Source organism: Channa argus, chromosome 21, assembly GCF_033026475.1.
Source record: "Channa argus isolate prfri chromosome 21, Channa argus male v1.0, whole genome shotgun sequence".
In the NCBI taxonomy this organism is placed as follows: Eukaryota; Metazoa; Chordata; class Actinopteri; order Anabantiformes; family Channidae; genus Channa; species Channa argus.
This window is the reverse complement of record NC_090217.1, coordinates 14,394,169-14,421,616: the sequence shown is the minus strand read 5'-3', so window position 1 is coordinate 14,421,616 and position 27,448 is coordinate 14,394,169. Positions and strand designations below refer to the sequence as shown.

At 40.3% G+C, this 27,448-nt stretch overlaps 1 protein-coding gene across 5 annotated transcripts; it reads right to left on the bottom strand.

Annotated features, from left to right (window-relative positions):
- Nucleotides 1-409: 409 nt before the first annotated feature.
- etv6 (ETS variant transcription factor 6) lies at nt 410-26,230 on the bottom strand. Of its 5 annotated transcripts, none has more exons than XM_067490894.1 (8): nt 25,868-26,226; nt 22,905-23,034; nt 8,329-8,493; nt 5,021-5,155; nt 2,912-3,520; nt 2,510-2,652; nt 1,071-1,171; nt 410-958 (listed from the first exon to the last, which is right to left on the bottom strand). In XM_067490894.1, exons 1-8 carry the CDS (start codon nt 25,895-25,897, stop codon nt 856-858), a joined length of 1,416 nt encoding a protein of 471 aa, XP_067346995.1. In that variant the 5' UTR covers nt 25,898-26,226; the 3' UTR covers nt 410-855. The 5 variants fall into 5 exon arrangements, with proteins under 5 accessions (XP_067346995.1, XP_067346997.1, XP_067346993.1 ...); XM_067490896.1 differs by having other exon boundaries at nt 22,905-23,031; nt 25,868-26,225; XM_067490892.1 differs by lacking the exons at nt 410-958; nt 1,071-1,171 and adding an exon at nt 1,194-1,851 and having other exon boundaries at nt 25,868-26,230.
- Between the last annotated feature and the right edge of the window lie 1,218 nt (nt 26,231-27,448).

Sequence of the window (27,448 nt, the reverse complement as noted above, 5' to 3'; positions counted from 1 at the left end):
ACATGTAATGCAAAAGCTGTTTAGCTGCTGGTTTAGTGAGCAGAACATATAAATAAGGAGTAATTATTAACGAGCTTAATTAATTAATTAAACTCAACACTAATCGGAAGCTCACAATACCAACGAGGAAACGTAATTTACAAACATTTGTAGCTTTATCCTTTTCTGGTCCAAAAAATAATGTGGACTGTCATTACTTTTCCTCTTTTGTCTTTAAGAAAGTGTGGGAGCATGTTTGATGAACTGTTGGAGACATCAACTGCTGCTGAATAAAAGTTGTCCACTAGTGCCATCGTGTGGCTGTTTGGTGTAATCCAGCAGCCATCACGGACTTTCCACCCACACAGACAGTACATACTTTTTTATATGATTATATCTGAAGTTGGAAATAAAGTCCAAACTAAGAGGATACAATTTGATCCAAAATGTTTATTCCATGGTGAAAACATTCCTGTCACACACGCACACACACCTCATTTTCTTTTTACAAACAGCAAACTTCCATAGTATGATGCATGTGTGGAGAAAAAAGAAAATCATAAAAGTGACATAAGCACAACTGATTGGCTTTTGCAGTTCATTCGGAAATAAAAGGAAATACTTAAAAAGTCTGTTCAGCTTTGTCCACCAAGAATATCAAAATAACTGATGATGTTTTTTTCTTTTTACTTCAGGAAAGTATCCTAAGGCAATCAATCATAAGAGAGGTCAGATTTCACGTCTCTCTGTGTAGGACTGATGTGAGTAAAGGTCCACAATCTCTGGATTCAACATGAATTGTTCAAGCTGCTTCTGAAAGGCATCAGCGGCTGCAGTAGTAGTAAGAAGTTCATTGACTGGTTCCCCCAGAGTTCCTCAGCATTCCTCTTTGATGTAGATTTGTTCGTCTGTGTCAGACTCCAGGTGCTCCAGCCGGTCTGTCTGTCCATTCATTATTTCATCAGGGGTTTTCATGAACCTGGTGAAGGTCAATAATTATTATGTTTGGTCAGAAGGTTTTTTACAAATACACATTAGTAGCTTGAAAGATTCTTTAAAATGTGTCCTAGTGCTGATTTAACTTGTTATACCTGAACAGAAGTCTTTGTCCAGGCTCTTTCCTGATAATGTTCAGTTTATAGTAGTGTCTCAGTGCTCGCGACATCTTCTCGTACGTCATATTGGTTCTGTTCTGTAAGTTAAGAGTTAAACAGACAACAGTCTGATTAATATTGGTGACAGTGGAGCAGAGCAGCTCATCAACTGGGTGAAAACACAATATATGAAATGTCTTCTGCTAAATTATCAAGGTGTTCTGGCAAAGATTTCAGTAAAAAAAGTTTGTGGCTCATAAAAGCAAAACCAACTGGCTTAAAGAGGCTAAAAACCTACGCAGAACCGGGATCTGTTGCAAAGTTGGGCGATACTTGTTTTTGAGCTCCTTACTATAAGTAACACATTTCATATTAATCAGTTTATGCAAACATATTTTTAGTGCAGCTCTAAAGCCTTGTCACTTAAATGTGCACTAAGTGATGTGGAAGTTGAGAAGTTTGCCTCATTTGTGAATCTTCATTGAGATAAATTAACTGACGCTTTGGCCACTTGGTGGCAGCAGAAACAAGCTGCAAACATTGGCCTGATCCCCTTTTAAAACATGTTGGCAGTCAGATGCCAGCAGACAGGGAGCAACATTAGGGCCTGAATATGCTTGCTTTGGTGGTTTGTGCACAAGCTCCGCCCACAAGGGGGTGCACACCGCCCTAAACAAACATACTCATACTCACATGAGCCCCACACTTGTTTGTGTTGTTGGTGTCTGACATTTAACTCAGGGCTGTGGATGAGTGTACAGCAGCACACAGACGGCTGCTGTAGAAGTAGAAAGCAGATGTTACAATTCTATGTCAAACTTTTCAGTTATGTAAAACACATGTCCTACTTCCTTTTTTCATTTTTCTGGTCTTTGAAAACATGATAGTTATCTTTATTTGATCTCAATTATTGATGCCCATTTGAAGAGGGCGGAGAAGGACGTGGTAGGATCAGGGTTCCCTCCAACCAGTGAGCCAATCATAAACAGGCAGGTGTGCGATAGGGCAATACGAAGTTTTCAAAATTGACCAGCATGCACCAGGGCTGTACAGAGCCCACGCGTGGCCAAGGATGATGTAATTGGGGGACATGTAGGGCAAGGTCCACATTGAGCATGAATTTGGCTTAAGCCCTAATTTAAAACCTGTTTCTGTCAAGCCAAAAAGTGCAACTTCACAATATTCACCAGATAATCAATAAGTTACACCTTTATTTGTCTGAAAACAAAGTTTTATGAAAATATTGCCATTTGTGGGCCAAGGACCAAAAAAGTGACTAATAGCTGGGGGGGGGGGGGGGGGGTGATAATTCTCTGTGAGACCTTCACAGCCACTGGTATAGTTTTAGACTGTTGACAAAGTGTTGTCTGGCCTGGATTTGGGATGTCCCTGCCAGATCAAAGACAACATGTGGACACATTCGACTGTGTCTTTACCTTGTGATTGCCCCAGAGCCTGGCCAGGCCATTAGGGTCCATGATGCGGAAGACTTTGTTTTCTGGATCCTCCCAGCGGATGTAGTTTTCGTACCTGCTGTCTGACAGGAGCTGGTAGACATAGTCCCACAGCAGTCTGCAGTCTGTGGGGGCACAATAGGGAAACACTTTGGTTTTAAGAGGAAAAAAATACAAAAACCTCATGTCAGGTACTTCAAAGCTGTAAGTGTGATGCCATGTGTCAGAGACAAAGAAGATAAATTATCTAGGGTTTGTCTCTCTGTAAATGTCTGCCTCTGCCTCTGCCTCTGCTCACGTATTACTGAAAAAGCCAATGTGTTATTAAATAAACATGTTGCCTCATGCAGCTTCAACCTTTCACCCTGTGCAGCTAAATCTCACCTGCTATGCGTCCGATGGGTATTTGCTGGTCCTCTGGAGGAGACACAGGCATGATGACATGGTTCCTGTAGAGCGCCTCCTCCTGTTGCTGCAGCAGATGCTGTTGCTGCTGCTGCTGCTGTGAAAGTGGTATCGGATGATGGTGGCTGTGAACTTTCCCCTCACGCCCGTTCTCAAGTGTGACTTGAGACTGGGGTCCACTGCGGCTGTGCCTGAAGTCCATGGTGGCACCCCCGCCACTCCTGCTCGGGCTGAGGAGCAGTGGATTCATGATGGTGCTGGGCATGAGCTGGATGATGCGAGGAGGACCTGCCTCCTGGCCTGCAGGGCTGCCTGAGCTGGGGGCTTCTCGGGGTGTCGTGCAGCGTCCATTTGGTGCAGCCGGGGACACCGACAGAGGGTACATATCCTCAGGCAGGTGGTGGTTGCTGTCAGGCAGCTGGGAGAATGTTTGTAGGGAGTCTTCGTTGGGAGGGCGGGGGTGGTTTGGCTCTGGAGGGGATCGTCGTTGGTTTGGGTGGTGGGGGGAGCGAGAGCGGTGCCGTAGCTCAATGGTTGGTGGATGTTGAGGGAGAGGCTCTGTACCGCGTGGTCCCCGTCGTACCGTTTCTAAAGATAAACATTTTTTTACTATATTTTGTTTTATAGAATCAGGGCTTAATCATTGACCCTAATATAGCGATATAGATAAAGTGACCTTTATCTATATCAGAATGACAGAAACAGTGCAGTTGAGCAGCACAGTTTCTAATGATGTTAGGAATGATGTTGGGTGTGGACCATTTTCTGTGTTTGTCATACAGGTGTGCCAACCGTAAATATGCTACATAGTGGCTATGAAGGTGCAGTTGAGCAGAAAATTGCATGCAAGGCATGAAAAGCAGCAGTAAGAGAGGAGGAAGTGCCTAAAATCAATAAATAAAAAAATAAAAAAACATGGACTGAAATGTTGTATTGCAGTTTTCATAGTCATTTAGGTACAGAATAAACACCACCAGGTGTCACTAATAACTTAGAGTTAGTTTGGGCCTGAGCTTTTAGAAAAGTTGAATTTTGCTCTGATTCCATCCTTCACAGGTAGTGGAAAAATACAAAGTGCCACTGAAAACAAGGAAATTGTTGGCAGTAACAAATACCAGCGAAACAATGACTTTGGCTCCGAAAGCCTCTGGAATAGTTTGTGGTGTGCTTGTTTAAATAAAGTAACATTTCCTCGTGGAACTGGTTTTACTGTCAACACTTGAAATCTGCAGAGTTACTGCTCCGCTCCATCTGAATGTTGCTGTGTCATATTTCCTTAGATCACGGCCAGAAAACCGTCTTAGGTATTTTCACTGAACAGTAGCGTTACTTCCTCGAACACAACACAAAGGTGAAGTTGCCTTGTCCTTTTGCAATTGCACTATTTTTGGCACCGTACATATAAAAAAAAGCAAAAAAATACCTGCATTGTGAAGTGGGTTCATAATGACAAAAATAATTGGAATTTCATATCAAAAATCGTACATATTTTTTTAACTTAACACAATGTACATTATACAGATGAATGAATGGGGAAGTGATTTTGGATACAACCTCTATGCTGAATTGGTTTTAGATGTTGATCACTAGCAAGTGACACGTAGCTTAGAGTCTTGACTAAGTAGATAATCAGAGTGTTGTATTAGTATGGAAGTTTTTTACAACTGGGTCAAAAATGACACATGATTTTCCATTAACATAAACATTCTGCTTTATTATTTTTAAATAGCTAGACAATTAAAGTTACTCTACTCAGCAACTACTACCTTATAGGTGTATAGTAGCTTAAGTAATTTGGAAACTTACTATAACATTTCACATTCTATATGTATAAAGATATATAATATATTTATATATATATATAACTAGACATTGATTTGTGTCGCATACAAACAATTCTCGCTCCATATTGACACAGTTGACATTGCTGCCAGATACATCTGAGTGAGCATCAAGAGTGATCGATGAAAAAGTTTTTAAGTCCTTCTTGTTTGGAGTTTTCAGCAACATTATGGAGCTAGTATGTGAGAGTATATGGACAATCAAATAATATTAATAAGAATAAAAAATATTGTTTATTGGACTGACCTTCGAGCTTTAGGTGCGGTACTGCACTTTCAGCCAGTGAATGGAAGGAGTTCCCGGGAAAATAGCCAGAAGGATAAAACATGTGGGGCTTCCTCTGCTTCAGGATGTGCTGCAGGAGCTCATACAGGACATCCCCTGCAGAGGTGCAAAGGTCAGAGGTTACCACATGTCTGCCAGTAGCATTTTACATCTGCATAAAATGAGAAAGTGTTGGCGGCATCCACAGAATGGGGTTCCCTTTCTTCTTCTCTTGCTTTCCAGGCAGCAAGGAAGTTGAGCAAGAGTCACCATGGAGGCCACATTAGAAGTTTTCAGGAGTGGGAGAAATGGCAAATCCAGACTTGTTTGTTACTAGAAAAACATTTATAGATAACATAAAACATAGATAGGTATTCATAGAAGCATAGGTTCTCTGGCTTAACAAGAATCTACCTACATACATAAAGAGTCTGAAGCCGTCCAGCATGAACTGCCTGTTGACACAAGCAAATGGGCCATAACTCGCCTTTAAGTATTTATACAGTAGCAGTGACACCAGGCGCAAAATCTGAGCAGGAAGTTCACTGAATGATTAACAGCTGTTTGTTTTGCCTCAAGATCCGCAACGGCCAACATTTATATGGTTAACAGGCTACATGACTACAGATGCAAAAGCCTGCCATAACACATTATGCAAGTTACGAGTTGCTTTAAGTCTTACCATAACAAGGAAATGATTCTCATAAAGGAAGTGATGTTGAACACGCGCACACGCACACAAACACACACACACACGCCCCTTTCAGTTCTCACTTTCTGGTCCTGTGGCAATGAGTTGCAGTACTGGAAAAATTCCTGCTTCCTGGTGCATGGTTTGCTTTGATTTTCAATATAAAACCCCACTTTAAAACACAAAACTCAACATTTTCTCTAAAATGTATAAAGTAATGTTTATCATTGTGCATTGAAAGCTGTCAGCTCACAGTTAGAAGTTGTACAGAAAACGCCTGCTTAAGGTTAACATTTTTCCCATTATACATGTTCAAGTCCAAACATGTAGCTGAGATATCGCTTTTCAAACTGTAGCTGATCACTGGAAATCAGGTTAAGGACATTCCAGGAAAAACTGAGCTCAGTTTTTTTTTTTAACCAGTATTATTCCTTAGGGGTCTGCAAAGACAAAGATGCCACAGAACACAGGCTTATGGCAACTGCACCCTTATAATTACCTAAATGAAGTAACAGACACTTCAAAAGTTGAATTAAAAAAATATTAAAATAACAATTTCCTCCCTTTCCCCAAATGACGTTTTCACTGATGTCACTAACAGGGCCAAAGCAACTACTGATATTGAAACATAATTAATCACTGTCACCTTTATCTCTCAACACCCAGTGATTAAGTTTTTGGACAAAGATGTGATCAGACATCTCAAGCTGCTCATACACGAAACCATCGTCACATAAGAAACAACCAGCAACAAGTAATAAAACCAGTGATGATGAATCACATTTACCAGACCTTTTCCCAGAACTCAGTTTCTTGACAGGATGTGAAAATTTTTAATGTTGTTGAAATGGAAACATCCTGAAACAAGCTTGACGACAGCTGACAGCTGGGCCATCTCTCTCCATAAGTACAGATTATTTCTCATAACATGCACTTTAATATGAAAGAGCAGACTGTAGCCTCTGTTAGCAGGAAAAATATAGTGTGCAGAGCAACCTTTAATTGCGTTTACAGTGGACTAAAAATGCTATTTATACATAAATCAGTAATTACAAAAATAAGTGCTTTATTAATTAAAATGATCAGCAATCTGTTTATTAAGGCTGAAATTAACACATAAATTAAGAAAGACCATTACATAGAAGGAATATATATATATATATATATATATATATATATATATATATATATATATATATAAAAAAAATAAACAAATATCTTTAATTGGTGTAGACATTGTTGTCTCCAACTCAAAGGAAGGTTTTTATTTGTGTGTGTACTTCAAGGCTGAAGATCTGGGGCCAAGCTAACATTATTAGCATGTGTGGGCGTCAGCCTTTCTTTCAACACAAATAAAGTAAATACCTGTATTGATCCTGGTACAGGTAGGATTTGTACCCCATATCTTGTTTACATACAGTTTTAGAAATAAAAATGCTGACTAGATTATTGCATTATTCATTATTTAGTACATAGATTAATTGTTACATAAACATTAATGTCTATCCTAACAGCTAGAAGGCCATGCTTTCCAGCCATATTAATACATGGCTGTGTTACATATATAAAATGGAAATCATCTTTTATCCTTATTTTTTATTCTTTAATTTTAGCTTTTATATTTCTTTCATTTATTGTAGGCTGGTTTCAATTTTTACAGCATTTGTTTACATATTTCAGTAGTTTTTTCTCCTCCATACAATCTCCACACATTGTGGACCCAAAATAACCTTACACTGAAACTGACACAGTTTCCAGTCTGCAGAGGGTTTATCCTATGTCTTAACTTTCTATGTCACAACGCCGATCACTCATTACATCCCACTCCCACAACAAACTGACCTCATTCCAGTGTAATATAAAATTTCCAGTATACAGCAATTTCACACAATCTAAATTGTAATCCTGTTGAGAAAGTGTTTTCTATCTTTTTGTTTTATTTTCATGCGCCTGGCCAATAGCGTTGCCAGGGAAACGGCTGAGGTTGGTTTGTACTTCCTGATCAACCGTTTCCTACTTCCTCCCCCAACAGCCTTGCTGTAACAACTGCCTCCTTCCACTGTCGCCTGACACTGCTGCCTTCCTCCTCTGCTCCAGCTGACTTTATTGATCTTAAACTGATGTAGTTTTGGTGCAAACACATTGATTTTAAAGGCGGATAAGGAAACGATCCCATCTACAGAAACATGTACTTGAATTTTGGTCCAAGCCACAAATGCCACAACTACAGCTGATCAATTGCCACAGTGTTTGCCGCGTTAAATTTTGTTGAGACACAAAGTGTGCATGAATATGCTTTTATTACAGGTTTCACTTATCTGTGAGGGGCTTAAATTCATTATCAATTACTTCTCTTTGCCACTTGTTACTGTGTAAAAATGATCTTCTGTGTTTGTTTGCAGCAACTAAAAATGCTGTTTCTTTCTAGTTGGTAAATCCTGTTTTCCAGTCTGGGACCTGCTCTATTTGGAATCAAACACATTTAATAAAATGGAATGAAAGTGACTCATTTCAAAAATTTTCAGTGATTCTTTTTTTCCTGACCTAGAATTCACTTCTAATACAAGATTATTCAGGAAAATGTAGAAAGAAAGAGTACCGGAGTGGGGGGATCGATAGCGGAAGTCCTCCTTGGTGAGCAACAGCAGAGCTTTGCCATTCATCTGGAAAGAGCCGCTGGTGATTGGTCGCAAGGCGAACTCCTTCTCGGCCCATCGCAGCCACTGGCCCACGTCCTCCCTGGTCCAAAAAACTGGCTGCAAACCTGGAGGTGGGAAGAGGATGGGTGAAGTTCAGACCAGGGATTGATGAAGACGCAACAAAACATAGGTGAAAGTCAAAGGGAAAAAAGAACAGAAACATGAGCTCAGTAAAGAAAAAGCAAAAAGAGAGGGGGGCTGGTGCACGAGGAAGGAAGAAAGGAAAGTCAGGAAGGAGAGGGGGTGAAGGGGAGGGATGAGTAAAGAGGAAAGGAGGAGTGGGGGGGGGGGGAGGAAGGAGGCAGAGGCAGTAAAAAGGATATTGAGGAAGTGGAGATAAAAGCCAAAAGGAGGGAGTGATTACGGGAACGGCAGCCGAGATAAAGAAAAAAAGAAGGAGGAGGCAGAGTCAGAAAGGGAGAGTAAGTCAGAATAAAAGATTAGAAGATGATAGGCTAAAGGGACGAATACAGAATGTATCACAAGGATAAAGGAGGAGGAGCAGGGTGTATATGAGAAATATGGACAGACTCCTATTTTACTTGATCTGTTATGATTTGTTCTGCTCTGTGCTGTCTGATCGCCGACAGACACGTCAGAGGAAGGACAGTTTATTAGTTTGTGTATATTAAATGACAAGGACATGTGGGGAAAAGAGCAGAGGAAACAGAAGTGACAGTATTTTTTTCCCCCTCCTCTTCCACATTGTGAAACATTTCTCTGACTGCTGTGGGACCAGAGTGCAACACATCTGGACTGGTCACCAACAAGTATTTAAAGGCGACACTGAGGGAATGGAGAACAAATATTTAAGGGTCAAAAAAAAAAAGTTCACTGGAATTTGGTGCAGAATGGAGTTTAGAAACTTGTCTTTCAATCCATTCGTTTGTTAAAAAATAGCAAAAGGAAGAAAAAGGTAAAAATACATAAGTAAATGTGAGAGCAGTTACACTTTACATGCTAAGTTGTTATTGTAGGAGGGCAACTATCTGATCAGGCACTTGTTTACACGTTGGTGTCTTGTGATTTTGAACTAACTTAGCTGAAGCAGCCTGGTGATCAATGGGGAAAGCATCAGGCTGGGATACAGAAGTCTGCAGGATCAAATCCCAGCCCACGCACCAGGTGTGTCCTTGACTGAGACATTCAGTGCTAGCTCCCCGCCTATGGCTGCCCACCGCTCACCTCAGGGGGGATGGGTTAAATGCAGAGCACATATTTCATCGTAACATGTATGTGTCCTCAATCTAAAGCAGCATTTGCAAAAGGTAGCTAACCTAAATAACTAAGCATATTATTATATTTCTTTGCTATTTACACACCAAAACATATTATATACATTATTTTAAGCAAATTGCATCACACCAGTTAGAGATATCCAGTGGCTTAAGTAACTGAGTATTTCTAATCCTGATATTACTGTTATTTCCAGTTGTATTTTTTTAGCATTACACAAAAAAATTTTGAACCTAATATTCCTGGTTAACATAAAATCTCACCTCATTGTATCATTTTGCACTCTTGGTGTAACCCAATGATTTACAATATGACTCAGACTCACCCCCCCTCTTTTTCTATTTCCTTCTGTTTTTCACACACATACACACAAAAGCCGACTTGCAACAGTACACAGCTCCGATCAACATCATCTATGACACCCACATGGACCATAACTACTCATTTCATACATCTCACTTATCGCACAGCCTCAAACACTTCCTCTGGGAGTCGGACAGCTGTTATCTCTAGCTGCCAATGTCACTGTCACACAAGTAATAGGAACCTTGTGCTCGCTCTCAGGCCTCCTCTCCTTCAGCTCCCCCCACCCGTCAAACAAAGGAAGTTTTCACAGAGAGCAATCAATATAAAATGAAACCCTGTCTAGATTGTCAGTTTCCCATTTCTTCCCTTCCCTACTAGTCCACCATATTCAGATAGTGGCACAAGCGCTGCCGATAAGCCCAGGAAGGCCTAGGTTATCTGAAGCACAGCTAACAGCCTGTCAAGCTCTGACCCTCGGCTTGTCAACAGACATCGTAAGAAAGTGTCAGGGAATGGGATACAGGTGTTTCACAACCACAGGAACAAGTGGTGGGCAGAAAATAAACAATATCTGGGGTGTATGTCTACGTATTTTCTTTCTGGGTTCTGCATCATGTCAAACGAGCAGAGCAGAAAACCATAGCTCGGTCAACTTCTACTATGTGTTAAATAATGATGTACTGTAATGTGCTTGCATACAGTCCCTATTTCTGTATTGTTAACTTCAGAAAATTTTAATGTGCCCAGAAAAACTTGGGCATCACGAAAAGTTTTTCTCTCTTCTGGCATTAACAAATGTTTTTATGTTTAAATTTAACTGAACTACATAACTGGAATAGATCTGGGATGCAACTGGATACTTCTGACATCACTGACTTTCTATCAATATTGAATCAAGCTGCCATCTGCACTGCGTGCACCAGCTGTATGTTCATCTCTCGTGGCTGACTTGTGAGAGCAGTGAGGCCAGGGCGAGCAGTAGTGCAGCCCGGGTCGCAAGGTCATGGCTGCGGTATGCTCTCTCCAGGGCTGGAGAGAAGTGCAGCTCTGCCAAAAACCCTCCAAGATCCGGTCTGCCGGCCTCAGCCATCTGCACAGAGCCCAAAGGAGGAAGCAACAAGGGGAGCAGAAGGGAGGAGGAGGAGGAGAAGGAGGAAGAAGGGGGCCCAAACAAACGTATCCCAAAACGCACTTTGGCAGGAAGCAATCCAGCGTGGGCTTCGTTTCAGCACAGGAAACTTCCTGCGGTAAGGTTAGAGAGCGACGCCGGGAGTTTTATTAACAGACAACAGCATAACAGAGAAGAGAAAAGGAAGAGTGGAAACAGAAAGGAAAGAGTGATGAGAGCAGCGGTGGATGGTGTGCGAGGTCGGGGAAAAAATGAATACAGACGGGACAAAGTAGCAGGAACAAAAGAGCTAAACAAAGATGCAAAAAGAGGAAGGAAAACACATACTAAGCCAGGACTTAGACAAAGTTCACAGTACAGGAAATCATATGCAGTCCTACATTCCTGCTCATGTCTACGTTATTTGACTGTGTACAGACCACAGCTGGCAAACTCCAAGCCAACATACACGTGTGGGAGTCTGTTTTCCCCTATTGTCACTGCCTGATGTAACAAGCTCGATATTAACAAGGTTTTTACATAAAAGTCTTTTCCATATGAATGTTGACTGAACTAGGCATCTGTACTTCCATCTAACTGATCTCAAACATAGTCTTAAGTTTGTGGCCTGAGCTCTTTGCCTTCAAGTGTTATGCCAAGTCTTCAAACAGTTAAATATCAACGCTCGAAAATCCAGTATGAGCGAGGGCGCTGGGCATAGCGGAGGGGTTTTATTTTGGGTCTCCTGCTACTGTTGGTTCGATTTCCAAAAGCTGCACATCATGACTTTAAGTTTTTACAATTTAAGTCTGCAGCTTTCTCTGAACTCAAAGCGCTGCATTCTTTATTTATGTCACGTATGGGTCAAGGGTTTATAAAGTCAAGGATTAAAGCTGATGAATTCAAGTCATATTGCAACTTGAGTTCAGCTCCATCATGAGTTTTCAAGCCTACATCTGAAAATCAAAGTTCTTAACAATTAAGCCTAAGCAACAAGTCCACAGTAAACAGAAGTGTCTCTAACCTTTACAAACACACAGCCAATTTGACTTTTCCTGAATCTTTACGTTTTGAATGAACTGAAGCTAATGCAGTGGTATGTGCCTTTGCCCCCTCTGCTAATAGTTGATGGTGAATCACTGAAGATTTATTCGCTGTCTTGTCGACACAGATCTTTTATGCTTTCAGGATTAACACCTGAGAGACATGTAGGTTGCAAGTTTCAGAATCTTACTTTGCAACTTCCTAACAAAAACCGATTCTAAACACAATGTGAAACCTTCAGCCAGACACAACCATCCTTTGCTTACTTTAAAACAGGAAATGGAGTGAGAGGAGACAAGCCTCAAGTTCTTCATTCAACACATTCGCACACTTTCTTCAGCTGGGGAAATTTGTCCTTGTCTGGTTGTTTTCTGTCAGAGAATCTCCTAAAGATTTGTCGCAGGTTACAAGAAGAAAATCAATTTCAGTCCTCTCTGTCATCAGTCTCTGCCTTCGTTGAATGCATCTCAGGTTCACAGTGTTCATTAGAGTGTATATGTGTGTTCTTGAGAATGTGTGTGTTTATATTGAATAAAACCCTTGGGCACGACAGCAGCAGGATCCCAAGCCCTTGATTAAACCGTGGGCTCCTAATCCTCTCTGATGACACATAATTTTCACTATGTGGTTTCTCAGGCCCCCGCTCATGCTCGCTAACACGCATACACACAAGTTGCCAGGGCAACTCTTAAGCGCTTGGGATGAATGAAGGGAAGAGGAGGATGAGATCACTGGTATCTTGTTTCGGTGCTGCTGTACAGAAGCCCTCAACTTCCCCGCCCAGCCAGACGAGTTAATGAGGTCCATCCTGCTGTGAAGCTTGAAAGTCCCGTCCAGAATCACAGCTTAGCTCTAGACGTCTCACAAACACTCACACTACTGTCTTTGCTGCCTGTCTTTCTTTCACTCCACATTAACAGCGACAACTACCTGGAGTCACAAACAAAAACTGGCTTTTAAATGTAACCATTGTCTCTAGTGGGCAAGAAAATGTACATATTTTAGGGCAAATGTACAAACATCTGTGTCCAAACTCAGTAAATATTGTCTGTTAAATTTCTGTTGTGTCTCTTTTAGGGATAATGTTTTATTAGCAAGCTACTTTGTAATTGTAGTATCTACTCATCCAGTAGCTCTATATCGCCACTAATTCTAACTATAGAACCATAAATGATTGCTTTAAGTAACTTTAAGCTAACATTTCTGATTTTGATTTTTTTTTTTTAATTGTAAAATTCCATCATTTAGGAAATTGTCAAATTGAAGCTAGAATCAGAAGGACACAGTTTGTCATCACGGGTTGTAGTCAGTTCCCCCGTGTGAAAATGTGTTGCATATTTTCTTGTATATTTGCAAATGTCAACACGGGCTACAGGTGTAGGGCAACATACACTGTAAGGGTGACTGTGGAAAAAAAGATAAAACTGGGGATTGTAGCGGTTAAAATTAGCATCATTAACATCATTTATATACTAAAACTTTGTGTAGGATTCTTATGTAACAGGAACAGTCCTTTTATTAAGTGTTTAGTCACGATGCACATTTTTTAACATTATGAATTTAAAAACTGCAAGACAATATTGTTAGTATTTTTGCTAGTTAAAAGCTAGAAATTATGTGGTGTAATTAACTTTGTAGCATCATCTAGTATAGATTTGGGACACAATTTCGTAAAAAGAATTACAATGCTTCTGGTTTATCCTGATACTAGTATGTATATAGTGCGATATTGTTGCCATCTTACCCAAATAATTCCAAGATATAATTGACAGTATTTTAGAAAAGATTGAAAAATTAAATTGGAGGAATTTTACTGTTCCCACCTTCTTGGAAACTAATTACTACTTTGTTTATTAATATGTGTGAACATCCTCATCATACGCACATTTCTAGCCTAGTTTGTCGATATTTAGACATTAGGCAGGTTTTCAGTGTCAATGCTTGTTATATGAGACAAAATAGTCTCTGTATGAGTATGAAACATCTCAACCTCACGTACGTTGTCAATTAGCAAATAAGTGATATGCGTGGCTACCTTTTTTTATTTTATATCACACCAAGTAAAGTAATTTGTGTTTATTATGAATTCTTTTGAAAAAGCAGCTTATTCGCTTTGTTCAGTCTTTGTAATGCGTCACACTTCACTGTTTCCTTTCTCTTTATTTGTAAAACTGGAACAAAAGTGCATGTATGCTCTATTTTGAGTCATACTGAAATCTGAAGGGCTCAGATATTATTTTCTATCAGAAACTCCTGACTAAACAGTCTATATATACAAAGACCCAACTGATGCTCACAGAAATGTCAGACAGAACTTCAGCTTGGCCTGACCCGGATGAACTATGAATAAACAAAACAAACAAAAAAAGGATGGCTGCAAGAGTAAGGCTGGGACTTTGCTCTCCAACCTCAAAGCTCCTTAGTCACTCAGTTCTTCAGTAAATGTTTACCTTTTCTCTCGGAGCAGAAGTAGGCGGATATTGGTCTCGCTATCTCAATAGAGAAAAGGTCTTTCTTTCTCCAGACAGAGGAGGAGGAAGAAGGAAGGAGGAAGGAGGAGGTGGAGGAGGGCTGGCCATGACCTTCCGACACCCTCAGGAACATGTGGGTATGAGAGCAACACATTTCCTCAATTAATTCTCACACACTATTCATCTCGCTTCTCTTTGTGTGTCTCTGCACACTGATTCCCTGTCAGGTGGGTGCGGCCAGGGAAAATCCACCTCCACACACACAAGCACGCACACAAGCCCACACACGGACACACATCTTTACACTTTTACTTTTCTATCGAGAGAACCCTCTACCCACTCCCTTTTATATTCATTCCCTGCTTCCTCCACCAGCATGCACGTGCCTGTCCCCATCCAGCAAAACTGGACTGCATCCAGTCAAAACAATAATAAAACCGATCATCAATCACCCTTAACTTTTATGGCCAGGAAGTAGTGCGACCTGTTTCTGATAGCTTGTTGTTGAGCACAGGAGCAAGCCAGCTCTTGTAGGTAGTTCCTGAATCCAGCATTAACTGCCACTCTCCCCTTTGTTCAGAGCCAGTTTTTTTTTTTTTTGGGGTGGAAAACACTGAAGCTTCAAAGACATTTGTTAACAAAATCAAAAGGCCCCTGCATGTCGAATCCCTGACATGCCCTTGTAATAGCTGTGTACTCTTTTTCTTCTTTCCATGTGGAGAACGTAAAGTCAGTATTTAAGTCTTAAGTCATAGAGTCTACTGTAATGCCAAGCTGGCCTGTACTGCCATGGGAGTGATCACTGATTTAGCATGAGCTTCAGATATCTCGCTAAACTTGTTTGGGCCCCAGTTCCAATCTAAGTCCTGTAACGTTGGGTAACTGCCAATATTCAGTTTGATCTACTATTTAACACATTTTTTAACAAATATTCTACGAATGTAATGCGTTAAAAAAACTTGCAATATTTCTATTTTTTCTGACACACCTTGATAGTTATGAGCGTCGTGATCTAAATAGTACAGGTTTGTTAAATTAGAAATATTAAGTTGTTAAGCTTACAGTGACACTATGCAGGGCTTGACATCAAGCTGATGTGTTTGACTTGTCTATTAAAAGATAAAAAAAATAATTGACTATTTAGCTTTTGCAGCCTAAAACATTGACATGACATCAGTGAGTGTGAGGGGCTTTTGAATAATACATAATAAGATACATATAGGGAGGAGTGTTATTCTAACCTTTTATTACATCATAATTAAATGGAGCCCACACTGTGACATTGTGAATGTAAAGAGACACTTTAACTGGAAAATAAATAGCAGGTGGTCCTTTACTTGACACACATAAAGAGTTTTGTCTTTCAGAGGAGAGAGGTTTAAAGACTGCGTCTGTGTCTTTGTCAATGCACCTTTCAATTGTTTTTTAACCAGAAACAGCATCAATCAGCGCTAAGCGATAAGCAAAATGCCACATTAATGAAAGATTTCTATACTTATTAACAACACAGATTGTTTTTCAAGGCTAGAGTATCAGGGTAGCACAGAGGGGGGCGCTGGGCATAGCAGAGGGGTTTTATTTTGGGTCTCCTGCTACTGTTGGTTCGATTTCCAAAAGCTGCACATCGTGACTTTAATTTACTAATAAGATGAACTGGTGGAACTAAACTCCTGAAAGGGATGTGGCACCATCAGCTAGATGAAAACTGTTGCCGTTGTAATTACAGAAACATTCTGAACACCTCATTTGTGCAGGTTCTTCCCTCACAAACAATCTTTGACCGAGCACCGACAGTTACTCGCAGAGGGCACTTTAACCAGACTACAGACAGTTTAATTTCGGCCTGTCATCACATTACTCATGGAGTTGACGTTAATTAGTAGTGGTTAATAAGAGCTGCTGCTGGTGACGTCTGTCATTTTAGCCGGTAGAAGCGACAGTCAGCGCTAGCTAAAAATAGGAAGCTGCTGCCTGAACGTTTTGTGCACTAATTTTTTTGCTAATGATAATTAGTGCTGTGGCTTAGCAAACTCAGCATCTGAACTCTGAGTCACTCACTAGTGCACCCAAAGAGTTTTTCTCATACTGTAATGTATATTCACATACACTACACTGAAAGGCTGTGCAGTGAAACAGTGATGCTATAAAGGAAAGCAGAGCCTAAACAGTAGCAGGCTAAGGAGCAGAGTACAAAGAAAGACAAATGTATTTTGATCCATTAAAATATGGCTGGACAAACCTTGATACTGATGTTTAGGAATATTCCAAACACTTTTTCTTATTGTCCCAAACATAAACCAAAACACAAATTAAAGAGCCATCAGACCAAGTTACAGTCATAAATTCAACTGATTCCGATTATTTGTTCTTATACATCTTTTCCTATAAAAACCTGAAATCAGCACACCATCACACAAGTAACATAAGTGTGTATTCATTGTGACGTGTGGAGTAAATCACCCCCCCCCCCCCCCCCCCCCTCATTAGAAACGCCATGTGGAGTGTGTCGCGAACAGGAAGAGAAGGGGGCTGCGCTCAGCTCACTCGCTGGCATGTGAGAACAGTTTCCCTTTCAGAAAGAGAAGAGAGCATGTTAAAACACTCTCACACACACACACACACACACACGTAAACACACAACAAAAAAACAACATTTATTCAGGAAGCGCTGTCTGCCCACTCAGGAAATTCCTGAGGACAAGAGCTGCTTCCAGGGGCAGGAAATTTCCCCTCAGAAAAACCAAACACACACACACACACACACACACACACACATGCTTTTACACCAATTCCCCTACACATTAAAATGGCTAACATATGTAATACCAAGACAGAGAGACCAAAGGATGCTGATGGGGGTTTTGAAGCCATGTACGGTAACACGCATACACTTACTCACACATAAGCACAATACAGTATACACCTACAGTACCTCTGCCAAGCCTTGCACAAAGACACAAGATTCACTCATAGTCAACCACCCACTCATACAAGCATGCATAGTGCAAGCCCAGCTGTGAGAGTGTGCACACACAAACACACACACACCAAGGAAACCAGCCAGTCCTGTTTCCATGGACATAAGATTTTTTTATTTTTTTTTTTTGTCATTCAGTAAGATATGTCTTCTCTTGCAGTCACTGTTTCATCTATGTGTATTGTAAAATAATACAAGAACGTCTTGTGTCTCAGACCTTTGAATAATTCACTTGTTTTCTCACTGGCTCACTCTTTGTTGCGTCATGTTTTGAGTACGTGGGCACCATGCTGAGCGATGCGGCCTGGATTGGGACTGAATTAAAACTCGACAAATCCAGTTCATCGGTTGGCGAATGCACTGCTTCACTGTGTGTTTAGGCAAAAGCCCTCACAGGTCTTTTAGTGCTCATTTCGCTTTTGTCACAAACAGACAAACAAACGGGTGTTTGACAGCACGCCCACACAATATGTTTAAAGCTGCACATTAGTCGACTTGCACACTAATACTCCAGAATGATTCATTTAATTGCCTGCTTAGTGTACACAATGCACTTCTATTTTTTCTACACATGCCCAAGCATATAATTGAGTGACGTCTGCATGAATAATAATCGGTTGCTTCAAACATTTATTGAAAAACTTTCTGACATGAGGCCAATTAGTCGTGCAGTCGTGCAATGAGGCAAACGAGTCAGATGATTTGTGCCACTCTCGTGTGTGTATGGTTATTATGATGCTACCACTAGATGACACTTAGCTTAGCTTAGCATAAAAATTATGAATGAGGATAAACATACAAAGGCAACAAAAGCCACCCACCACCACCTCCAAAGCTTGTTGACTATATATTCTATGTAGTTTATTTTGTACAAAAACTGAGGGGTAAAATTAACGAAAGGATAAATTGCTGTGGTTTTATGGCCAGCTGCATAAGCACAGTGACTTCCTTGAGATTTCTTGTCACCTTGATGTTACCAAGCAACCAGCGCAGACTTTGGGAAGTCAAAACGAGATATGGTGGGTTAATAAGTGAGCTGAACAGAGCCGGGCTAACCGCTTCGCTCTGTTTCCAGTCCTGTGCAAAGCCAATCTACTGGCTTTATAAGACACATGAATTATTAAATCTGTATAATTGCCAAAATGCTACACTACTCCTTTAAGCTTTTGAGTGTAAACATATAGTTAAAGTATGTGAAATAAAACTTTTTGTTCACTTTATAAACGATATTCATAAATATAATTTAGTACTACTTGCAATGTGATGTAACCTGTACAGTGCAGTGTACTTTAGATTTCCATTTGCTTTTGCATTTGCTTATAGTACTTTTTTTTATTGTACATTGTATTCTGGTTTTTTGTTTGTATATAGAATAGGCTACAATTCTAACATACAATAATGACATAGTAATCCAGTATGTTTCTACATTTGATGAATCGTCCTGACGACAGTCAATTTCTTTAGAACAATTAAATCAGTCTTCTTCTTCTTATGTAATATCTGTTACTATAAGGCATTTGGCAACAATTGATTGCATAGAATCCGAGGACTTAAATGACTGAATGGATGATAAGAATCATTTCATTGAAGTGCTTCACAGACCAAACAGAGAAGAAACACAATGGAAAGAACAAAATGGGAAAACCAACATAAAACACAAAAGCAGGGAAGAAAATGATGTAGTAATAAATTAAGTAAAATCAGGTTAATAACAATACATTTTAGAGAGTTATTCATATTTTTACTAGGTGAGGATTTGTAGTGTGTTACAGTGATATCTGGCTGAAATGGTTAATATCAAGCCTGGTAGCATTCTTTAGTGTGAGGAGCAGGCTGCAACTCTCCCCGATCTAATCCACTTCCTCCCCAGGAAATGGAGAAGGCGGATTTCTGCCCACACTGCAATTTCCTCTCTCATTCTTTTTCTTTCTGTCTTTTCCCCACTCCTCCTCCTCCTCCTCCTCCTCTCTTCCTAACCCCCCCCCCCCCCTCCCCTTACCCCTCAGGACAAAACTGCCACAGAGTATGAGGGTTAATGGACAGGCTTGTTTTCCAACGCATGTGTGTTTAGATATGCATTAGGAGAAAAGAGAAAAGACGAGCTGAGGTGTTTTGGACTGTGTGAGCGGCGATAAAGACATGTCTCTGTCTGAGTGAGGAGAGTGGATCCCAACCAGGAGCAGGCATAAACTAAACACTGAAAAGGGGGGGAAATAAACACTTTCCTGACTTGCAGAAGTGTGAGAACTGAAGTAGGACTTCCACATGTCTGCGGATGTGAACTGACCCATCAGTTTACTTGACAGGAAACTTAACACGGACCTGTTGATCTTTCTTCCTTTTTCTGCAACAATGCAAAAGAGGAAGTGGGCTGAGGGAGTTTCCTGTGCATCTCATCCAGCATCAGCCTGTGCAGATGCCCTGAACTTCACACTTGCCAGAAAAAAATTAATAAATAAATAAATGAATTGGTTAAATATTGACACATGCATGGACAATGCAACTCAGGATTACACTTTGAACATCAAGCCTATCACTTGGCACAGATCCAGCCACGCCTGCTCTATGATTGGTTAAGCAACAGTGAGTCGATGCAACCAAACCAAAGCCCCAAAGAGCCGTGAATGTCACCATGTTGCTTCACTTTGATCACTTACAGCTTTTCAAACCATATTTCAACACATTTTCCTTTTCACCTTTACACTGTTTGCTTATGTCTTGGGTTAAATAATGCTGTATTCAAACCCTAAATCAACACCAGAAGGTGCAGGGAGTTTCAGGTTTGGGGAATAGTTTTTCTTAGCCTCAAGCAAAGGGAGACTTTTCACCATGTATTTGTTTTGTTCGGATTTTAATTAGACATTTAGTAGACAATCAGTGTGTCTTAACAAATACTATGTCCTACAATTAGCTTATTAGGGTCATTAAAATCAAGTCCAGCTGCATGGACTGCACATGTGCAAAAAAAGTAGATTAGTGGTTGATTTCATACATAGGTATGGAATATTTACCTAATGCTAATGCTATGATACAACACAGACAAGTGCTTCTCACTGTTGCTGCTGTCAAGACATCATGTTTTGGATCGAGTATGCGTGGAACATGTCCATATCCTCAATCGTAGAAAGAGCTGAACCCTGTGCACATCTGTTGTGTGGGTACAGATCTGTCAGAGGGCAATAAGCTTAAACTAAAATATGCAAGGTTTCCACACCAATCTAGGGATAGCATGCAATGCAAAGTCAGTCCACTCCACTCTGCCCTTCCTCGGTCCTTCCCCTCCCTGCTCTGCCACACTTTGCTATAAAACCTACTAGTCAAGCTGATATAATTGGTCTTCTCTGATTGGTTAGAAGTGTGGTTCTTGCTACATAGTCTTTAAAAACAAATACCTCAGCAATGCTGTCAGTGTTGTATGTCAGGGTCACAGAAACCCTTGACAACACCTCTCCACATTTTTGGGAGAGACAAATATTGGATAAAAGTTCAACTAAATTTTTTTTCCCAAAAGTTACACATTGTTGTTTAAAGCTGCCAGTGTTTAGGTCTAGAGATCAAGGTAACCCGATGTTAAAGGTGCCCTGTGAAGTTTACTTATAATCAAACAAAAGTCATGTTTACATCCTGTGTTTCTTCCAGAAAGGTCTTATGTGTATGCATGAAGCCAACCTAATAAATCACTTTCACATTTGCATCTATGTTTGCTTGCAAGCGGTCTTTCTGTTCCCTGCCTGTACTGGCACATAGCTGCGTCTCTTGACATGCTACTGCCACCACTGTCGATCAAGCCAATAGCACAATGAAGACTGAGTCAGCCACATGCTTCCACGTCCTCATGCACAATACAAACAAAAGAGGGGCCCACTCATAAAAACAATGCCCCTTAGTGTTTAAAATTCTATAGCGTAGCTTTAATGTAAACCATTTCTATCCACATAATCAGACTGAATAATCATTTAAATCTACTTTACCTTTCAGTCACATTTTCTGTTGGCCTAGCCCATCAGTTGTTCACATGCAGTATAAGTGGCTGGTGCAGCTAACTTGATTTCTTCACATTAATTGAAGGCATATTCATTTAAAGCAGACTAAGTTACTTTGGCATATGGTGGCAAAAGGTACAATGGTAGTAGAACATTCATGGACACTTCATTTAAATCAATATCATTTAAAAAATTAAAAAAATAACTTACATTTTGTAATGTCAGTTAACATTAGTAATTTTGAGCTATTGGTCATATCTGACCAAAAAACAGGAAAACCCTGAAGGAAGATCGTATCACAAAACAACAACACTGTTGTTCATGAATTCTACTTTCAATTATAAGAGGAAGAATGTGTTTTTTTTCTTCTTTCAAAATATACATTGTCTCTACTCACTAATTTTATGATCTGCCACATGACATCTACATTCTTAATCCCATTAACCAAAACTCTGATTGGTTGAGTTGCTTTTAGTGATCAAATGTGAATTTACTGCCTTTGCATTTTATTTATTTGTGTGTTTTCTTTCAATTTTCTTTCTGAACAGAGAGCAGCTGTAAGTCTTTGGGTTAATAAGCTTCTCTTAAATTAAAAAATGTAAACATCTTGTGTATAGAACATGTCTTCTAGCTGACTTTGATGAGCTATCTCAGTGTCTTATGCTTGAGTTTTGAGGGTTTAGTGATCAATATTGTTATGATTACATTCTTATTCCTACTGAATGTTACAAGGGAACTAGTCCCTTTAACTCAGCCCTCCACTTCCTTAGCAACTATGTCTCTCCTCCTTCTTCTCCCATTGTATTCCCTCTGTTCTCTCTACTCCGCTCCATTATCTGTACCTGACTGGTGTATGTAACTGTTGGTTACCCTAGTGTAGTAGGTCTGTCATTTCTGGTCCAATGAAAGTGTGTTCAGGTGTCTGACCCCAGATCTGCTTCAATGCCTCCCACCTGAGGAGGTATGGCATGGCCTGTGTATGGCATGGCCCTTTGTTTGAATGGGATGGAATTTAACAATCAAACTAAGATTCTTTGTAAGAACACTTTTATTATTCATAGTCTGTCAATACTTTTTCTGGTTGCTGGCCTAAACTCTCATTTTGAAACTTGCAGTAGCTCCAACTGTCATAAACCCTTGATTGCTTGATTGACAGGTGAGTTCTGATTTCCCATATTGCCATGTCAACTGAGCAGAGGCATGTACAGTGCAAGATACTAAAAACTTTGACAAAAAATCCAAAAAGAAAAAAATCTAACTCAACCTGTCCTGCTCAAATGACCTACTGATCAATTTGTGTAGGAGTCACTGCTCTACTGTTTGTGTTTGTGTGTGAGTGTGTGTGACTCACGCAGGTGCGCAGGCAGCCTGGCAGGCTCGTCCTCCATTCGGCTGGCTGGCCTCGCGGCGGGAGCATGGATGGGGGAGGAAGTGGAGTTTGGCAGCGGGTTCGCGGAAGGACTGAAAGAGCTCCTCTCCTGCTATGAATAGACACAGAGACACAAAGCATGGCTCACAAAGCTCCACGACACACCAGCCCTGAACCCAAACAGCCCCACGCCAACTCGCCTCACCTCACCTTGCACCCACAAAATCGGCCGGCCTCAGCCTTAATCTCAACACACAGGGAAGTATCTGTGCTGCATATTTCTAATAAATTGGTAACAAGTTAATAACATCAGCAACTTTTATTCTGGGGTGCATTAGTGGATGAGTAACGACTGAGAATTACTTTTATGAGCAATAATTTAATCTGTAAAATATCGGAAAAAAAGCATGAAAAAACACATGAGACACTGAAATAAAGTGTCTGAATTGCTTGCATGTCCAACCAACAGTCGAAAGTCTTAAATTCACAGTGAAGGAAAAACATGCTTTATTTTGATTACACCGCTGAGTAAATAAATCTGATAATTGCTTCAACAATAATTATGAATCAATTGTTTGCCATACACACACCACAAGTCTACATGTCGGGCAGTGACCTGTTACTTCCAGTGAAAGAGACCTGTCCATCATTGTTTGGGTGAATCAATTTGTTTTTAGAGTGTCAGAAAACTGTAAACAATGTCCAGAACAACTTTCCAGAGCCTGGAAACATCTTTGAATGTTTTGTCCAACATTCAGAAAGAATTTACAATAATCAAGATCTGAGCATTATTATCATAGTTAAATGTTTTGTTGTTTATCAACTAGTTGGAACATTTTTATATACCTAATAAATAACTGATAGACACATAATCATCAGATTAACTGATAAAGGAACTAGGTTTTGGATGCAGCCCCAGAAGTGATGGGAAAAGGACCTGTTTGCATTTCTGATCTGAAAACCACAGTGATCACAATTAGAGTCATTTCTGCATATGATGATAATTCAAACGTTTCTCGGAGATGAAAAGGCATTGATACTATATAAAATTTAAGAAAGCAGTGTCTTTTCTTCACAAGCCAGCAACGGTCAGATGTGTCAGTGCCTTATTGTGACACATTCACTGTTTCACTGTGAGACCAAATGTTCGATCAATTTTTCAGACAAATAATGAGCACATTTTTCCATAAGAGAGCAACTGTTACTGACACGCCTCTTGGGGATACTCTGAGATTTTAGACACTGTCTCTGCTACTGTACAGCAGATTTATTGAATCTAGGTGAAGGTATGAGGTTTTCCACTTTGCGGTCATACTCTATCGACTGGTTTCCTTTCCTGCAAATGGGGGCCGAGCATGAAGCCACCTTAGTTTCTTAAGGGAAATGAAGCTGAGTCTTTCTGCTGTTTCTCCTCCAGTTTCAGCCTGCTGTCACCACCCAGCTGCTTTAAGACCTGAACACAAACTGTAAATTACCAGGGGTTTCAACTGTAAACCATGCAATAATCTTTCAGTTTTCTACTTCCTTCTAATGGCTTTCTGTCTCCACCTAACACCCACCTTCTAAAAATTCTGTTGTCCAGAAGAAGAAGCATCTCCTTCTGCTACCGCAGCCTTCACATGACTGTGACAAGGTCAAGTTGTTGGAAAGGCCACAGTTAGGACAGAGCTTACAATGAGGACAACAACACAAACAGGGACAGTGATATTTGACAGAAGTGAGCGTCAGAATGAAGGTGGGGGGGAGTCCAGAGTAGCAGCTGCTGTGGTGAAAAACTCTCAGAGTGTAGCACTGATCATTCTTCTGCGTGCAACTGCAATCGTGCAGTGACATCAGATTGAATAATGTCAGGACATTAACTCATAAACAAAAACACCGAAAGGCTTAAACTGAAAAAATCAATCTGTTGTAGAAATGGTGGCAGATCACTACTAATTTTTCTACGTCAATCATTAAAACATTTCATTTGACTGTGACAACAGCTACAGGTTCTGTTTATAACTGAGTAATGAATGATTGACCATTACAAGATCACAGGCACAAACCGCTAAAGACAAACAATATGAGTAATTAAATTTTTTAAAAAGTGGGGCAGAAGACAACGATTAGCCCCATCCAGCCATTATTTAATGAGGATTTGTCGCTTTTCTCATGGTAAACTATAAATCTATGTTTGGACAAAGCCTGGTTTTATAAATCAGGCAATCAGATGATGTGACACTGGACAGTGGAAACAGTCAACCAACACTCAGTTATCGAAGAAATTCTCTCTGATTTGCTTTTGTGTAGAGATATTCATCTTGGTAACATGCAAACACATTGGACAAGTTGGACCTAGCAAATATTTGTCTTTTTGTTCCATAAATGACTATTAAGCAATTATTAACAGACTGACAATAAACTGTAGCTCCAAAACAGACCTGAGTTTTGTATTCTGTTTTTCCATATTTTATCAAGTAAACCACAGAAAGTAGTCACATGTTAATTGCAGTTTTCTGAGATTGTCAGTAGCAGTAATACTATACCATTACAGTATTCCCACCTAACCAATAGGGACTTTGATGCCTCCAACTATTCTTTAACCCCATTGTTGTGTTGTGACTGAAGGACAAACATTATGGCCGTGTATCTAACTGTGTAGTGTGTAGGTTCCATCACGCCTTTGATCACTTTTGCGTCGGTAAATTAAACGTTTTTGCGCGACAGTCACGACTTCTCCACATCATCTGCAGAGCGGAGGCGAAGCGGGAGGGGAAAAAAAGCGTGCGGAGAGCAACAGATGACCAGCAAAACAAACGCACCTCCGCCGAATGGCGCTGGAGCGACTCCACGTCGGTAAATCCCTGCAGGAATATCGGTGAAGCCTGGAGTGCAAAGTGTGTGTTGAAGGTTGTGGGGAAGGAGGTGGAGGGGACAAAGAGGAGAGAAGGAGCCGACAGTGTTACCTTTATCGCAGCGGAGGAGGATTCAGACATTATCTCCCGTCAACTTCTCTCCGTCTCCGTCCACTTTTCCGTTGTGCTCGCTCTTCTTCGGCTCCTCGTCTTTCCTATGGAGAGCCGCGCAGCAGCAGCAGCAGTCCGACTGCTCGGCTTCTTGATGTGGGACAAGTTGATTTTTTTTCATGTAGCCCGCTTTTTCCCTTTTTTTATCTGCTTGTTGGGTCCATAGCGCGGCAGTCGGTGTGAAAACTTCTTTTGTCTGCGTGTGTTTTGCCTTCACATGTCGGCAGCGCGCGAGTTAATAATCCCTTCCTGGAAGAGCGAGCCTCTCTCTTTCTCTCTCTCTCGCTCTCTCTCTTCTTCTGTGTGTGTGTGTGTGTGTGTGTGTGTCTCTCTCTCTCTCTGTGTCTCATTGATCTGGATGTGTGTAAAACGGCGAAATGACGTGAATTCCCAGCATCGAGCCTTGCCCCCTTTTAAAGGGAAACCCGAAGCAGGAAATCATAGCATGGCGCGCTGCACTCACACACGATGACCAGCAGACTCCTTTTCTATTTATACGTGTGTGTATTTATGTTTAATCAACGCTTAAATGCTGTTACACAACAGCGCAAACCTCCTTGCTTTAGTGAGAGGGTTTGCAGTGCAACATGCAACACCCGTCACAGAGAACGGCAGCCTCCACTGATGCAAAGTCAGCTGTTTATTACTAATTTGTACCCATTTTGTACATTGAATACTATGAGGTGATTGTTGCACTGAATAAAAAAAAATAATAAAAATACCTGAATAAACTTTAAAATTCTCAATAGATAACCACCCCTGCATAATAGTAGAAAAGTGAAAGTTAATGTTGCAGAGCCTGTAAGATGAAAAGAATCCACCACCATGTCAACTCGAGCTATAATCAATATTTTTAACTTGGTGGTGCAAGAAAATGTTTTAATAAATACTGCAGTGTAGAAATACTCAGTTACAAGAAAAATCCCCGTCTTCATAATTTTGGCTGAAAAACTTCTTGAGCACCAAATGTCAAAGTACTCACTATGTAGAATGGATCATTATTACCTAAACGTTGGTGTTTTCATCATTTTAAAGTTGCAGCTCATTTTGATGCTCAAACATTTTCTGATAATTAGCATTTGAATCACTTTACAATCTGCTGCATAGCTTATGAATTTCATACGAGATCAATAAAGTCTTATTCTAATGTATTTTGTCTTATTAATCAACATTCTCAATTAATGTGTAGTGGAGTAAAAATGTGATATTTTCCTCTGAAATGCGGAGTCAAATCAAAGCATGGAGGAGTAGAAAATGAAAAGGAAAAAAAAGTAAAGCACTTGAGTAAATGTGCTGGAATTATTAGAAAGCTCTGATCATCTTAAATGAAAAAAAAGATATTAAGTGGATGTCAAAGTAAAGTCTTGGTGTCACCAGGATCCAGTTTCCCAGAAGTGCGAACTGCACAAAGGCTGTTGTGTGCAAATTCAATCAATGTGACACTGTGCAGTTATGTAGATGTAATGTCTCAATATGTGAATTCCAAACTATCAGAAATATTAAAGCTGGACTAATCATTTT